Here is a 16,751-nt window from a genome sequence, read left to right as displayed (position 1 = left end):
TTTATCATATCTGTTGATGAATATGTTAGAAGAAGAAATGTTATCTATAAGATGGCAGAGTTTACCACCAGAGCAATTTAATGGCTCAGTAAAGTTCTTTTTGCTTATTATCCTTCAGTGCTAATTTTCCAGTGGCTGTGATTTTCTTAAATGCCAGCTACTTGAAGTTACTTTCGCCACAAACAAAGAAAAGGACATAGTGATTTTTTTTCTCTTGGGATAAAAGGAAAGAGAAACATCAGGAAGCAAGAACTCAGAATCAAGCTAGAAGACATATTTTTAATATGTCTGTCAAAAATTAATTAATGTTTCCCTTCGCAGAGTCCTAGAATCAGTATTGAATCCTAAAAAATTAGGAGTGGAATGACATAAACCCAAGACCTTCAAGGTTTATAAATATAATGAGCAAATTCAAGACCTAGTAGAATTAAAGGAAGAATCTTCCTTTTCTAAAATACCGTTTTAAACAAGTTGCAGAGAGAGGCGAACTGGGCATTAATAGGTCCCGGTAGCAGATCTAGGTAAACAATGGCGATAATACAATTCCTTGAAATCCAAAACTGTGCCTTACCATCTTCACAATCTCATAGACACCTAGCATTAACTTTACACTTAATAAGTGTTCAATAAATATTAATTGAATTCAGTTGAACAAATAATAGAAGAAAGAACTGGCGCAGGGGTGAGGGGAGACTAAGGCATAAAGCAAAATAAAAGTGTAGTTATTGTTGTTGACCTAACGTTCATTAGCATGTGCTTAGCTACTCCAGACCAGAAAAAGCTCCAACAGTCAGCCCCTTAGCTGATGATTCATAAAGTCATTTGACCAGTAAGCTAATGATAAGTAAATGTAAGTAGGCACATGATAAGAGATTTCCATTATATCTCCTGGACATTTTAGTGTGTGCAATGAGTTGTATTCAAAATATTTGTTTATTTTCTTTTGTGATTTTTTTTTCAACATGTGGGCTTAGCAGGTGTGCTGCTGAATATCCATCTTGCAATTTTTCAGAGACCCTTTTATTCATTTCTAGGTAAAGTCTGTTGTGATCAGAGAACATACTTTATGTGATTTCAGGTACTTTAAAATTGTTGCAGTTTGTTTTATGGCCCCCAATATGGTATGTCTTGGCGTGTATTCTGTGGGCAGCTGTTGGGTGAAATTTTGATGAATTTCAATTAGGTCAAGTTGGTTGTTCAATCTTCTCTACCCTTACTGATTTCCTGTCTACTTGTTCTAAAAATGATGGTTAGTGGTATGTGAAAATCTCCAAATATATCTATTGTCTTTTTCTTTTACTTCTTTTAGTTTACTTCTTTTAGTTTGTACTTCTTCTTTTCTACTTCTTTTAGTTTATGCTTTACATATTTGAAATTTACATGAAGTTTGAAGGTTTTCATCTTTACACTTCTGAGATTATTTTTATGATTATGTTAGTTTCAGGTATACAGCACAATGATTTGATATTTATATATTCTACAAGACGATCACCACAGTAAGTCAAGTTATCGTTGTCACCATTCAGTCTCAATTATTTTTTCTTGCAGTGGAAGCACTTAAGATTTATTCTCTTGATGACTTTCAAATAGGCAATACAATATTATTGATTACAGTAACCATACTGTACATTACATCCAATGACTTATTTATTTTATAACTGAAGTTTGTACTCCTTGACCCCCTTCACTACTTTTGCCCACCCCACGACCCCTCTCTCCTCTGGAAACCACCATTCTGTTCTTTGCTTCTATGAGTTTTTCTTTGCTTTGTTTGATTTTTAGATTCCGTATGTAAGCGGGATCATACAGTATCTGTCTATCTCTGTCTAACTTATTTCACTTCACAAAATACCCTTAAGTTCTGTCAAGTTGTTGCAAATGGCAAAATTTGATTCTTTTTTATGGTTGAGTAGTATTCCATTCCTCACAGATATATCACATCTTCTTTATCCATTCATCCATTGGTGGATGCTCAGGTTGTTTTCATATCTTGGCTATTGTAAATAATGCTGCTATAAATGTGTGTGTGTGTGTGTGTGTGTGTGTGTGTGTATACACAAATACATATACATATTGTATACATCTTTTCAAATTAATTTTTAATTTTTTGAGAAATCTCCATACCGTTTTCCATAGTGGCTATTCTAGTTTACATTCCTACCAAGAGTGCATAAGAGTTCCTTTCCTCCACATTTTTACCAATACTTGTTATTTCTTGTCTTTTTGATAATAACCATTTGAAAGGTGTGAGGTGATACCCCTTTTGATTTGCATTTCCCTGATGCTTAGTGATGTTGACTATCTTTTCATGTGTTTTAGGGGCCATCTGCATGTCTTCTTTGAAAAAATGTCTAGTTAGATTCTCTGATGATAATAACAATAATTAATAATATAATAGTGATATATCACTAATAAGTGTCCTTTCTTTTTAGCTTAGAGAGTCCCTTAACATTTCTTGTAAGGCCAGTTTAGTAGTGATGAATTCCTTTAGCTTTTGCTTGTTTGCAAATTTTTTTCTCTTTCAAATCTTAATGATAACCTTGCCAGAAAGAATACTCTTGGTTAGAAATTTTCTTCTTTCAGCACTTTGAATGTATTTGCCATCCCCTTCTGGTCTGTAAAGTTTCTGCTGAAAAATATGGTAATATTCTTTTTATTTTTATTTATTTATTTATTTATTTATTTGAGAGAGAGAGTGAACAAAGGCAGGGGAAGCAGTAGGCAGAGGGAAAAGCAGGCTCCCCGCTGAGCAAGAATCCTGATGCCGGAGTAGATCCCAGGACCCTGGGATCATGACCAGAGTGGAAATCAGACACTTGATTGAACCACCCAGGCTCCCAAATGCTAATATTCTTATGAGATTTCCCTTGTATGTACCTTCTCTTGCTCCTTTTAAGATTCTTTCTTTATCTTTAACTTTTGACATTTTGATCATAATGTGTCTTGAGGGGATCTCTTTCAGTTTTTCTTATTTGGAATTCTCTGGGCTAAGTAGCCACTAATTTTTTTTTTAAAGGTTTTTTTTATTTATCTGACAGAGATCACAAGTAGGCAGAGAGGCAGGCAGAGAGAGAGGAAGGGAAGCAGGCTCCCCGCTGATGTGGGGCTTAATCCCAGGACCCTGGGATCAGGACCTGAGCTGAAGGCAGAGGCTTTAACCCACTGAGCCACCCAGTACCCCAGTAACCACTAATTTTTAATTTTATTTAATTTTGATTCATTCTACGTTTAATTAAAATAACCACAGGTGGCTAACAGCTATTTTATTGGACAGACAGTTCTATGCTGTCATTGAAAACACATCTAGCCTTTATGAATTTATTAAAATCTATCTTTTTTCCTGCTTTAATGGAGCCCCCCTCCTCCCACCATGCTCTGCCAAAGGTGAAGCAGTTAATGTCCCTTCTGTTTGCAGGGGGTTTGTCACTCTTGGGTATTTAGTTCATTTGGTTGTCTTGTAATCTCAGATCTCTGCTAGATTCAAGAAAAATCATGATCTCATGAATTATTTGGCTTTTTCTTCTTGTTGAGGGCTGAGAGAGTGACATTGACTTGTAAATTTCTACATCCTATGTGGAAGAGGAAATCTGCATTGATTTCTAAAAAGCAAAAACTAACTAATGATGGTTTCTTGTCTCTCCTACTGTATCTCCTTTTTAAAGACTCAATTACATCACCCTCGATTTTAAAAGAGAAATTAGGTTCAGAATATAAGAATTGGGAATTAAGGCACAAATATTTCTGTGACCTTATGCATGAGGTCACATTTGATTTCAGCTTCCTCCTTTAAAAAAGAGGGAATTAAAGTACGTGATGACTAAGATTAGTTTTGAGCTCTAAAATCACGACTATTTGTCAGTGAATGATGCATTTTTGCCATCTTTATTTTTATAATGGGAAGCGTTTTTTAAAGTTTAGGAAACATTAATAGTATCTGCTCAAAGAGATGACACATTACTCGAGATTAAAAGGATATATTTGGTGCAGTCATTTATTGTGTGGTAGATAACTTGTCTTGATGAAATAAGCAGTGACAAAGTAATTGGCTCCAGGGCCATCCTTTGATAGTTCTCTATAGCTGTCCTGAGTCTGGTGCTCTTAGAGAATGCTGAAAAACATGGCAAAAAATAAATTCAGCACAAAGAAGACATTTGGCCAGCTCAAAGGAGTTTCACAACCCTTAAGCTCTGACATCTGATTAATATTTAATTGATTAAGAATTTTCAGTATATTGTCTGCATTTTGGAGAGAAGTCATTTTTTCATAGATAAAACAACACACGAAAACAATTGCTTACAGATTGGAGAAATGTTATTACCCACTGCTGTCTTGTGTGTTAGTAAAATCTGAGAGGTAGTAATTGTAAACATTGCAGAACACTTTAGAGACACTCTATGAATAGAATCTCATGTATTCTATAATATATTGTATAAATATAAACATGCATTAATACATTATGCAAATGTAAATTCATGTATTATAAAAAAATCCATGAATTTTTATTTTATTTATTGTGCACATGTATGTGCCTGTGTGTCATGTCCTTCATACCCACATTGAAAGATGATATATTATAGCATAAGAGACAAATAAAAAAACCATTAAAAAAACATGATAAATGCTCTAAGAAAATTATGTGAAAGAGATTGCCCAGCCTTCCTTAGCGAACATTGGGAAGGCACCTCAGAAGATACAATCATTGATGGTGTAGTGAAAATAAATAAAGAATGGAAAGTGTTACAACGGAGTCAAAGGGAATCATATTTGCAAAGAGTGGACCTTCTTGTGAATTGCGAAGGGTTAACATATCTGGCACCCATCATTCCAGAAAATAATAAGAAAGGTAGCTAGAAAGATTGGGAGGAACTTGACTACTAATCTTTAATCCATAATTGATGAGGAATGGTGACAGATACAAAGAAATGACATAATAAGATTTTATTGAGAAAAGCTCCTTCTCAGAGCTGTAAGTCATACTATCCTGAAGTCTACATTGCAATGGGCAAATTATCAAGCAAGTATTCTTTTTTTAAATTTTTAATTAACATATAATGTATTATTAGCCCCAGGGATACAGGTCTGTGAATCGACAGGTCTACACACGTCACAGCACTCACCATAGCACAATACTTTCCCCAATGTCCATTACCCCACCACCCTCTCCCTACCCTCCTCCCCCCAGCAACCCTCAGTTTGTTTTGTGAGATTGAGTTTCTTATAGTTTGTCTCCCTCCCAATCCCATCTTGTTTCATTTTTTCCTTCCCTACCCCCCAAACCCCACACTTTGCCTCTCAACTTCCTCATATCAGGGAGATCATATGATAATTTTCATTCTCTGATTGACTTATTTCACTCAGCATAATACCCAGCAGCTCCATCCATGTCATTGCAAATGGCAAGATTTCATTTCTTTTGATGGTCTCATAGTATTCCATTGTGTTTATATACCACATCTTCGTTATCCATTCATCTGTTGATGGATATCTAGGTTCTTTCCATAGTTTGGCTATTGTGGACATTGCTGCTATAAATATTCGGATGCACGTGCCCCTTTAGATCACTACATTTGTATCTTTAGGGTAAATACCCAGTAGTGCAATTGCTGGGTTGTAGGGTAGCTCTCTTTTCAACTCTTTGAGGAACATCCTTGCTATTTTCCAGAGTGGCTGCACCAGCTTGCATTCCCACCAACAGTGTAGAAGGGTTCCCCTTCCTCCGCATCATCACCAGCATCTGTCATTTCCTGACTTGTTAATTTTAGTCATTCTGACTGGCATGAGAGGGTATCTCATTGTGGTTTTGATTTGTATTTCCTTGATGCTGAGTGATATGGAGCACTTTTTCATGTGCCTTTTGACCATCTAGTTGTCTGCTTTGCAAAAATGTCTGTTCATGTCCTCTGCCCATTTCTTGATTATATTATTTGTTCTTTAGGTATTGAGTGTGATAAGTTCTTTTTAGATTTTGGATACTAGCCCTTTATCTGATATGTCGTTTGCAAATATCTTCTCCCATTCTGTCAGTTGTCTTTTGGTTCAAGCAGGTATTATTGAGTAGTGTAGTGGTTCAAAGTATGAACTTTAAAGCCAACAAGGTAATCTAGAAACCATTAGTGTAGCATTAGGTAAGTTATTACTTTCTTTAAATCTCAGTTTTTAAATCTTTAATTTTAGCAAGCTTTTCCTGTAAAGACTTAGATAATAGAGTTTTAGTTTGTGGGGGCTGTATAGTCTGTTGGGATTATTCAGCTCTAGTGTTGCAGCACAAAAGCAGCCATAGGCAGTACATAAGTGAACAAGCATGGCTATATTCTAATAAAACTTTATTTAAAGATACTAAAATTTAGGGGCACCTGGGTGGCCCAGTAGGCTAAACCTCTGTGTTCGGCCCAGGTCATGATCACAGGGTCCTGGGATCGAGCCCCACATCCAGCTCTCTTCTTGGTGGGGAGCCTGCTTCCCCCTCTATCTCTACCTGCCTCTCTGCGTACTTATAATCTCTCTTTATCTGTCAAATAAATAAAATAATATAAAATAAAATAATAAAGACATTAAAATTTAAAATTCATGTAATTCTGATACATCACAAGACATTATTCCTCTGTTAATTTTTGTTAACCATTTAACAATGTAAATGCTATTCTTAGCTCACAAGTCATAGAAAAACAAGTGGCAGGCCAGATTTGTCTTGTTTGCAGTTTTGGTGGAGGGTACCATAAAATAATGTAATATTTTATAATGTGAAAAATATTAAAATACAGTCCTTAACAAAATGTGTAGCATTTCATATAAGATCAATAAATGTAAACAATACCAATGACATTAAACAGAAAATTACTCGAGGGGTTGGAAGCAAAGGAGAGTCAAAACAGATCAGGCAGGGCAAAGGGCAAGTGACAGGTGTAAGGCAGAGACTCTGACAAGCTGAGAATATCAAGTAGCCTGCAGGCTTAGAGGTTTTAAGCAGAAACAAGTAGAAAAATTAAGGTAAGACCGGAGTCAAGGAGAATAATAAAGAAAGCTGTTGAAATATTGCAGGAAGGAAGTGGTGAAGACTTGAATTAAGTTCATAGGTTTGATTGTGACCATGACTCTTGGATCACAGGCTGCAGCTGCTGCCAGCTCACCTCAGTGGCCTGCGTGGATAGAGCTAAGCTGTCAGGTTAGATTCCAAATCATCATCTAAACATAAGTTAGAAACTCTGGCCTGGAACCTGGGATCAGTCCCTTTTTTTTTTTTTTTTTCTGCTCCTGACATCAGAAGTGAGAGCCCTGCGGCACCTGGGTAGCTCAGTCAGTGAAGCGTCAGATTCTTAAATGCAGCTCAGGTCATGATCTCAGGCTCGTGGGATTGAGCCTGGCACCGGCTCCACACTGAGTGGGGAGCCTGTTTATGATTCTCTCTCTCCTGTTCCCTCTGCTCCACCCCATCTACTCACACTCTTTCTCTCTCTCTTTAAAAAAAAAAAAAAAAAAAAGTGAAAGCCTAATCACAGGTTTCTTTCCCTTAAGAGGACTCTGTCTGAACAGACACATTCTTATGTTGGTCACATGAAAAGCAAGGACGCTGGTCACTGATCCAACAGCTCCTTTAGTTTTAGTCCATCAAAACAGAGCCATCTCAGAAAGAAGCACCTCTTGGCTCTTAGCAGTTACCAAGGAGCACAGAGTTAATTCTGATTTCTTTAAACAGTATTTGCTCTACATTTGTCTTGTTCCCTTATGTTCTGTCTCAGTTACTTCCAGAACTTTAAGGACTTTCTTATTCACAATTGTCATGGATGATTCAAATGTAGTTAAGAGACATAAAACAGTCTTTGATTAAACATCAGATTTTATTATGTGGGACACCTAAATGAGAAAAAAAAACAGTCATATTAAACATCATTTTAATTTGTTTTTTTTTTTATCGAAAGAAGAAATGGGAATTTCATGTTAGGATTTCTTGCAAAAATAATTCAGTAAGTATCTACTTGTGACACACTTTTTGCTCCTACCACAAATCAAAAAAAAAAAAAAAAAAAAAAAAAAAAACCAGAAGTATATTGGTAGGCTCAAAAATAAGATAGGTATCTCTATGAATCAGAAACAAAATAGAAGTTCCAAGCGGGGGAGATAGGCTGAAGTCCTGGGGCCTCTGTGCTCTGCATCTGAAAGAACACAGCCCTGATCTTGGGTCTCAATACAATAAGGATTGGAATGCTCCATACTAGGTAGGGCACAGACTCAAGATTTCTGTTTGGTGTGGAGATTCTTTCTATCTGTGATAGAATTATAGATGGAGGCCTTGGGATGTAGGGAATACACAGTCAGTCTTATTATCAAGGAGAAGCTTAGTAACCCTCTGACTCAGGGAATGAATTAGTGATAGCCACTATTTCACCCACAATATTAAGAACTTCAGAATAATGTGAATATTCCCTGGTTCTATACTGGGAGCTGGCGTGAGCTGAACAAAAGCAATGGCTAAATTGTCTCAACAGCAAGAATAAGAAAGAAACAGGGCAATAAGAAGACACAAAGTCAGCCTTGGGCCTGTATTTCAAAGCATACGAATAGACATCAAACATCTATAATATTGCAGATTACATTTTGTATAGCAACTTGGCAACAAATTTATGGTATTTTATGATAGTCAAAGAGCTAAATATAAGAATTCCATCCATTCAAAAGGATCAAAACATAATGAAACAAAGATTGACAGAAATTAAATAGAAATGTATCAAATAAACATAAAAAATTTTAGAAGTGAAAAATACAATTATTTAACTTAATATTTAGTTGCTTAGACTAGGCAAAACTCACTTAATTAGTCAAATTTAAATTCAATTAAAAAAACTTCAACTGATGAGATAAATTCTGCACTGATGCATTTAAATAGTAAATTGAAAGGTATTATTTGTGATTGCCTCATAATTTAGCACAGTTCTCAGATATGAAGGTGGGAGAGGCTCTAACTAAGGAGGTTAAGAGTTCAGGAAGAAGACAATGAAGGGAATAACAGGTACAATATTTCAAGAGTTGATTTTGAAAATTTCCAAGACTTGAATGAAATGAATCTACAGATTTGCAAAGCATTCTAAATACCTAGTGGAGTAATTCAAAAATAAAACTACGTCCAGCTATGTGGTGGTGAAATTGTAGATTATCAAGGACAAATAAAAAGTGTAGAAGGTATCAAAGGAAAAAAAATCCATAATATGTTAGAAAGGAATAACTGTTAGGCTCACTGAAGTTTTCTGTTCCCCGATAATTGATTCAAGAAGACAATGGAGCAATAGCTTCAAAATACTGAGAGGAAATCTTATAATTTTATATCCAGCTAAAGTACATCAAAAATAAAGATATAGAGGCACCTGGGGGATTCAGTTGGTTAAATATCTGCCTTCAACTCAGGTCATGATCCCACGGTCCTGGGATCAAGCCCCACATCCGGCTCCCTGCTCAGTGGAGAGCCTGCTTCTCCCTTTCCCTCTGCTGCTCCCACCAACTCATGCACTCTGTCTCTCAAATAAATAAAATCTTTTTAAAAAAGCAAAGAATAAAGACTAAAGATAAAGAACTTTTCCAGAATAAGAAGCCTAGGAGAACTTAACATCTAGACTTTAACTTAAATAACTAAGTGATATGTTTGAACAAGGAAGGTCAATCAAGAAGGAAGGCATAGGACACATACACAAAAATGACAGTGAGAATGAAATAGATGACAAAAATTGCATTACAAATTAGCAGGAGAATATGGAAAAAGAACCCATGAAACAGGCAAAAGAACCAAACAATTTTAAGAAAACGAAAGCTGAATAACCAATAAACCTAAGAAAAGATAATCTCCTTTGTGAATAAGAAATTAAAACAGACAAAATTTCATATGTCTCAGAGTGGCAAAAACTAAAAAGGTTGATATGAGCAAGCTTTGAAAAAAGAATATGGAAAAAGATGACCTATCATACACTGCTGATGGAAATGTAAATTGACATAGGGTTAGAACACACTTTCACAATATCTCACAATGGAAGATGTGCATACCCTACGATCCAAGATCTGGATAGTCCAGAAACATGTCTCAAGACATTTATTGCAACATTATTTACAAAAAAATGAGTGACTGAAAACAATCTAACAAAATAACAGCTAACTGTATAGTTTGTTTAATTCTAAAGTGAACACTGAAACAGAGTTTCTAGAGATACTTCCATCAAGATGGACAAATCTCAAAAGCAGTGGTAGTTGATAAAAGTAAGCTGCTGAATGATTCGTATAATATACCATTCATGTAATATATAAATGCAAAATAACATTTCATATGGATATGGGACACATAAATACAAAAGAAAAAACACATCAGAAGATAACCACCAAATTCAGACTACTAATTTACCTTAAGCCATCATGGGAGGCAAATCGGATCCGAGTGAATTATATGAGGGAGTTTCAAATGTATTTTGTAATACTTAATTCCTTGAAAAATAAAAAGACCCGAGGACGAAAAAGGAATAAACAAACAAACGTAATAAATGACACATTTTCTAACAACTCTGTTTCTCTGTCCAGTCCTGCTTGGTGCCTAAGAAAAGAAATGAAATAGTAAAGGGTAGCTGGCAGAGAAAGGAAAATTAGATCAAATTGAATTAGATCAAGATTTAACCTTGTCATCACTGAAAAACACTTGAGTAATAACAGCTCTGATTTATAGCACTTCACATAATTTCTAAAAAGAAAAATAATGAGGGAAGTCACTGGAGAGACAATGAAATATTTTTAGTAGTGCATTTGAGTTCTACTGAAAATAGTAATTTTGGGATTGAATATGCCTCAGTAATGCCCAGGCTTGGACTTTAGAATTTGCTGCTGACCTGGGTTACTTATGTTGAAGCCAAGAGAACTGTAGGTCGCAAACAGGCAAGTAGGCATTTCAAAAAAATTCTGTTTAAAGTGAAGTAGCTTGCAACAGAAAAAAAATATCATAAAATAAAATAGCTATGCTGTAATCCTCATCTCTTGAATTTCAAAATTAGACTATGTCTTTGATGTGCAGATGCCATGCCTCAGGGCATGAAAGAATGGATGGACCTCTCACTTCTCTTTTCAGTAGGACAGAACCCTGGTGAGGCTGAGATACTGGACAGCAGGAGTAGAATAGCCCCTGCTCTGTGCCTGCCTTTTTTTGTTAGCTTTCATCTTGGTTCCCTTAGATACAGAGGCAGCAGGTGGATTTGGTAGACTCTGTGGGTTAATAATTAGACTGGGTTGAAAGAAAGATCTTTAAATAGTTCAAAATTTGGGGTGGGGGTGGGGAGGTTAATCAAAGAGAAATACAAGAGTCTTCCCTGATTGGTGGGTGGGTTGGTTGGGTGGTTGGTTTACATGACACAAGTGAGTTCACTCCGTAGATTTTCTCTTTAAACAATTAGACCAAGGACAAATCAAAGATAAACTAGAAACATTTTAACCAGAGAATACAGCATGTAGTCTACTTGCACATGATCATATGCTGTAATCTGAAGGTCTTTCCTGTTTTGTTTTGTTTTGTTTTGCTAGATGTTAGCTTGGTTTTTAAGAAAATTCCAGGAAAAAAATCAAAGCTTTAACATGTTGCTTCAGTCCTTCCTGGATCTCTTCAATCAAAAGCAAAGCTAAAATAGATTATGATCCTGGAGGGCAAAATGAAAAATATTTACCTACAGATTAAGACAAAGTAGTTCCTTGATACTTGTGGAATAAATTAAATCAGAATTTGGTGTCCTTGGGTATTGAAACTTGAAATTTTAAAAGTCTAAAATTTAAAGCAAAGATAATGCTTTCATTTGGCTGTAAATGATGTCTGAGAATCCTCTAATGATAAGACTTTGAATCAAAATTGTTTTTGTCTGTAATACAATAGTTGACTCCAAACCAAATATTTAAATGACCAAACCAAATACTCAAATCAAATGACTGCATATAAAACTTATCCTCCAGAAAGGTGAGGGAGCTCAATCATTTTTATAAGAATTTTTCTGAAGAATGGGATACAGAGGAGATGCAGATGTGAATCAAGTTGCGGTTTTAAAAAATGATCCCAGGCGCCTGGGATCAAGTCCTGCATCAGGCTCCCTGCACAGTAGGGAGCCTGTTTCTCCCTCTCCCTCTCTCTCTGTCTCTGTCTCTCTGATGAACAAATAATTAAATCTTTTTTTTAAAAAATGAGTATTTAAAAAGTTTTGTAATGAGCTAACAGCTCAAGCAAAATAGAAATAAACTTTTTATTAACTTCTGCAGGAAGAGTGGTTTGATAAACTCTAATTTATCTCAACACAGTGTGGCTTGCAATCTTATAGTTAATAGAGAAAAATAAATGTTAAGTTTATATAAAGAAACAAATGATCACATAAACATTTATCCTTGGTCAGAGCCAAAATGTATTTTCTGTTACTGGTCTGTTATTAACATCAAGTTTTCTTGGCTTGGAGAAAAGAAAAATAAACTAGGAATTTGGAGATATAGACTCTGCCACATACTTGTTAAGTTACCTTTGACAAATAATTTAAAGTCTCTGAGACATCATCATTATTTTTATCTTTGAATAGTAATATTCATATCTTCTCGTCCCAGATCTCAGGGTTATTGCAAAAAGCATATGGAAAAAATGAATATGAAATTTCTTTGAAAGGTGCAACACCACATAAATGTACTTTGTTAATTACTTCTCTGGAGATCAGTCAACTCATGAGTGTGGGGGTGTTTAGTGCTTATGGATAATAAAAGTGTGGAAAGTGTTCTGATAGATGTAATTTTTGGTACTTCGAAGTATTGATAATGGCCTTTCTCCCTTCTTCTCCACTTCCCCTTTGTCCATTTACTTCCATTCTGCAGAACCCCTACCTGTAACCAGTGTTTCAATATATGACTATAAACCTTCTCCTGAAACAGGAGTCCTGTTTGAAATTCATTATCCAGAAAAATACAATGTTTTCACAAGAGTAAACATCAGCTACTGGGAAGGGAAAGACTTCCGAACAATGCTATACAAAGGTAAGAAGCAAAAGGAAGGGTGATAAATATCACCTTTAAAACACCCTTTTTTACATGATGTTTGCCGAATGGTCTTCTGTCTTGCTCTAAAGAGGTCTTATGATTCGCTATCTGACCATGGAAGAGCCATTAAAAATAGTTATTAATTTATGAAAATCTTTTCATGAGGAATCTTAGAACATCTGGTTTGCTAGTCACAGGCAATGCATAAGCATAGGAAATACTCAAATTATTATCACTTGTATGTTCGTCTTCCAAAGGCAGCATGTCTGATACAAGAAATAAATTCAAACATAACCTTAGAAACACCTCACCTAATGATTTCCTTCTGGGTGTGTTAGAAGGGCATTTCTAGAACAAAGAAGCTAGAAAGGCACCTTCTACCAAGTTTTGCTTGGAGGGATCCAAGATTATTCTCAAATGCAAATGATAATGCTTTTTTGTTCCTTTGGATATGTTTATCTGTATGGCCAGTTAAATGATTGCATTAATATACAAAAATTGGTTTCATTGTTTATACTGGCCTAATGGGGACCCTGTAGGAAGATGAGAAAAAAAGATCTTATGGGAATTTATCATTTCAAAAGAACCTGGTCACCTTCTCAGGGTAGACTGTTGGGGAAAAGGAAAGAGGAATGAGGGAGGGCATTCAGCTCCCTTGGGAGTGAATTGGGGAAGAAAAGAAACTTGGATATTCTCGGGATACAAAACTATAACATTTCTCTGTGAGGGCTTAGATGATGGTTATCAAAGTTCACTGGTTGTAACTGGAAATAGGTACTGGTGAGATGGAAAAGGGATACTGAGGCAGACAGGTCATGGTATCCAGGTAAGTGTCATTTTGACTTGCTGCTTTCATAAACTCGTTTCTTCCATGGATTTCATTTTTATGAGACATGGTTTAAAACAATGCAGTAAATTTATATTTTTTGAAGCTTTAAAGCATCAAATAAATATAAACAGAGACTCCACAAATTATGCATTTTTAAATTTTCAATGAAAACTGATTTTCTGCAAATTAATAAGTGGGGCCTTATTTGCTTATGGATCACATGCAAATACAAGTTCATGAATGATTGAAAAGCATCTGGAATTTTTGTGGAACTAAAAGCCAGGAGTTTTAAAATAAATCAATAAATATGCTCTCCTTTTTCAGCTAATTAATTTTTAATTTATTTTCAGCTTTTAGTTCTATAAGTGGTATGTTTGGTTTCTTTTCCACATTTCCTTCTAATTTGGACTGGAATATTAATTTTTAAATTTTCTTTAATGTTTTTCAAATAAAATCCTAATCTTCCTTCCTTCCTTTCCTCATTCCTTCCTTCCTTCTTAAATCAGGTACTGCCAAGTAGCAGATAAACTTACTTCAAAAGCAGTCCAGTTTTTATAAGTAAGCCTAGTGAAACCATGTCTTATGAAATCACTTTTTCCTAAGCCATAAGGTGGCAAAATATCTTTGATTTTTATCATAAAATAAATGGCTAGCATAAACCTAATCTCTGCAATTTCCGCACGTTATCTTCTCCATTTAATACACAAAATGTTCCTATAATAAAGATTTAATTCCATTGTATCCAATTCCTGCTTAAAAAACTTTCCAGGATTTTGGATATAAAGATCCAAATTTTCATCTTTAATCTTGATTAGGCCAATTTTGTATTACCGAGGGTGCCAGAAGTTGCAGGAAATAATACCTTACAGTTATTTAATCATAATTGTTTAGAACTTTCTAGAAGTACGTGGCATTTAGGAGATCAAAATTTTAACGTAATTGTTTTTATTCTCAGATTTCTTTAAGGGAAAAACAGTATTTAATCACTGGCTGCCAGGAATATGTTATAGTAACATCACTTTTCAACTGGTATCTGAGGCAACTTTTAATAAAAGTACTCTTGTGGAATACAGTGGTGTCAGTCATGAGCCCAAACATCATAGAACTGGTAAGTTTTCTGAAAAATCTAATTTAGTTTAAAAACAATTAAACTGTATGTTTATTGCATGTATACATTCTATCTTTGTGAAAATAATTCTGTGCTAGAGCTAAGAAATAAAATAAATATATATTTGTAATATTCTAAAACAAATTCTCTATCAATGGGAAAGGAACGGAGTAAAATTTTCAGAAGAAAAATCTAAAATATGTCAAGTAGGGGTGCCTGAATGGCTCAGTGGGTTAAAGCCTCTGCCTTTGGCTCAGGTTATGATCCCAGGGACCTGGGATCGAGCCCCACATCGGGCTCTCTGCTCAGCAGGGAGCCTGCTTCCTCCTCTCTCTCTTCCTGCTTCTCTGCCTACTTGTGATCTCCGTCTGTCAAATAAATAAAAAAATAAAACCTTTAAAAAAATAAAATAAAATAAAATACATCAATGTTATGATAGATTTATAATCTTTGAATGGAAAAAAACTACATGATACTACCAAAAGTTATAATTAAGTAACAACTTGACCAAGTAGACATTGGTTATTCTATAACCTGGCAAAATTCTCATATGACAATAAAAATGACAGGAGATGTTCTAGGACAGAATATCAGATTATTAAAAGAAAATATTGGAATTCAGATGTGTCTAAACTTGCTGTGTTTAATCTTAGTAGCATCATTAATAGGAAGCACTGTTATAGGATGGATGGATGGAAGGATGGATGGGTAGATAAATGGAAGAATGGATGGAAATAATTATATACCTCCTAAGTGCCCGTCACCAATACAATGTAATTGACATTGTCCATGCCTAATGTGCCCAAATTACTCTTTAGGAATGTTGGAGATGCCCTTCATATGAACATTGGGAATGGATTGTAATAGATCACCCCTGAGACCCTGCCAGTCTGAATTCTAAGATGTCATGATTTCCATTAAGTAAGACAAGACAAAGAAACTATTTCAGCTAAATAATTTAGTCACATAATGCCAACATCTAAGACTCTATTTGTATTTTTCATCATTCAATTCAAGTAAGGAAACATTATCAATTGAGTGACTTCTACCAGGGAGTTGTTCTAAGTATGAGAGATATGAAGACAGAGTCTGGTGGAATAGGTTCCCTGTCCTCAAAAATGGTAGGGGCATAACACAACTGGAAATCACACAAGGCAGAACTGATATGTGTCCTAAGAGATACAAAGTTATGTAACTGCACAAAGGAGGGAAAGATTAATTTTTTTTTTGGAGTTCGCAGAAGAGATGATATTTCAGCTGCTATTTGAAGGATAGATAGAAACAGTTGCAGGTAGAGACCAAACAGTGTGCCTTCATAATTTTCTACCCATAGAAAGGTATGCTTCCCTAATTCATACATGGATTTTGTGCTCAAATGTTTCATTCTGGAGAGGTGAGGAGTAAAGCTGTATTTCTAACATGTGTGTTAATATTTCTAAAGGCACATATGCGTCTCTGCCTACTTGTGATCTCTCTCTCTCTCTGTGTCAAGTAAATAAATAAATCTTAAAAAAAAAAAGAAAGAAAGAAAGAAAAGAAAACAGAAAACTTGGGGAGCCTGTGTGGCTCAGTGGGTTAAGTCTCTGCATTTAGCTCAGGTCATGATCTCAGGATCCTGGGATCAAGCCCCACATCGGGCTCTCTGCTCAGCAGGGAGCCTGCTTCCTCTCTCTCTCTGCTGGTCTCTGCCTACTTGTGATCTCTTTCTCTCTCTCTGTCAAATAGATAAATAAATTTTAAAAAATAAAAAAATAAAGGCACATATGTAACCCTCTTAAGTGCAATTGTCACAGGCAGTAT

The 16,751-nt window shown here is 35.4% G+C and overlaps 1 protein-coding gene across 1 annotated transcript in view; it reads left to right on the top strand.

Annotated features, from left to right (window-relative positions):
• The window catches only part of PTPRO (protein tyrosine phosphatase receptor type O), a 246,623-nt gene that overhangs the window by 129,316 nt on the left and 100,556 nt on the right, over positions 1 to 16,751 (top strand). Inside the window, exons 3-4 of the mRNA XM_059185967.1 lie at positions 12,853 to 13,011; positions 14,799 to 14,951. Of these exons, the coding sequence (XP_059041950.1) occupies positions 12,853 to 13,011; positions 14,799 to 14,951 (312 nt within the window). The remainder of the gene's footprint in view (positions 1 to 12,852; positions 13,012 to 14,798; positions 14,952 to 16,751) is intronic.

The sequence above is a fragment of the Mustela lutreola genome, chromosome 8, assembly GCF_030435805.1.
Source record: "Mustela lutreola isolate mMusLut2 chromosome 8, mMusLut2.pri, whole genome shotgun sequence".
NCBI classification, from domain to species: domain Eukaryota; kingdom Metazoa; phylum Chordata; class Mammalia; order Carnivora; family Mustelidae; genus Mustela; species Mustela lutreola.
The sequence above is the reverse complement of the archived record's forward strand: the minus strand, read 5'-3'. Positions and strand labels throughout refer to the sequence as shown.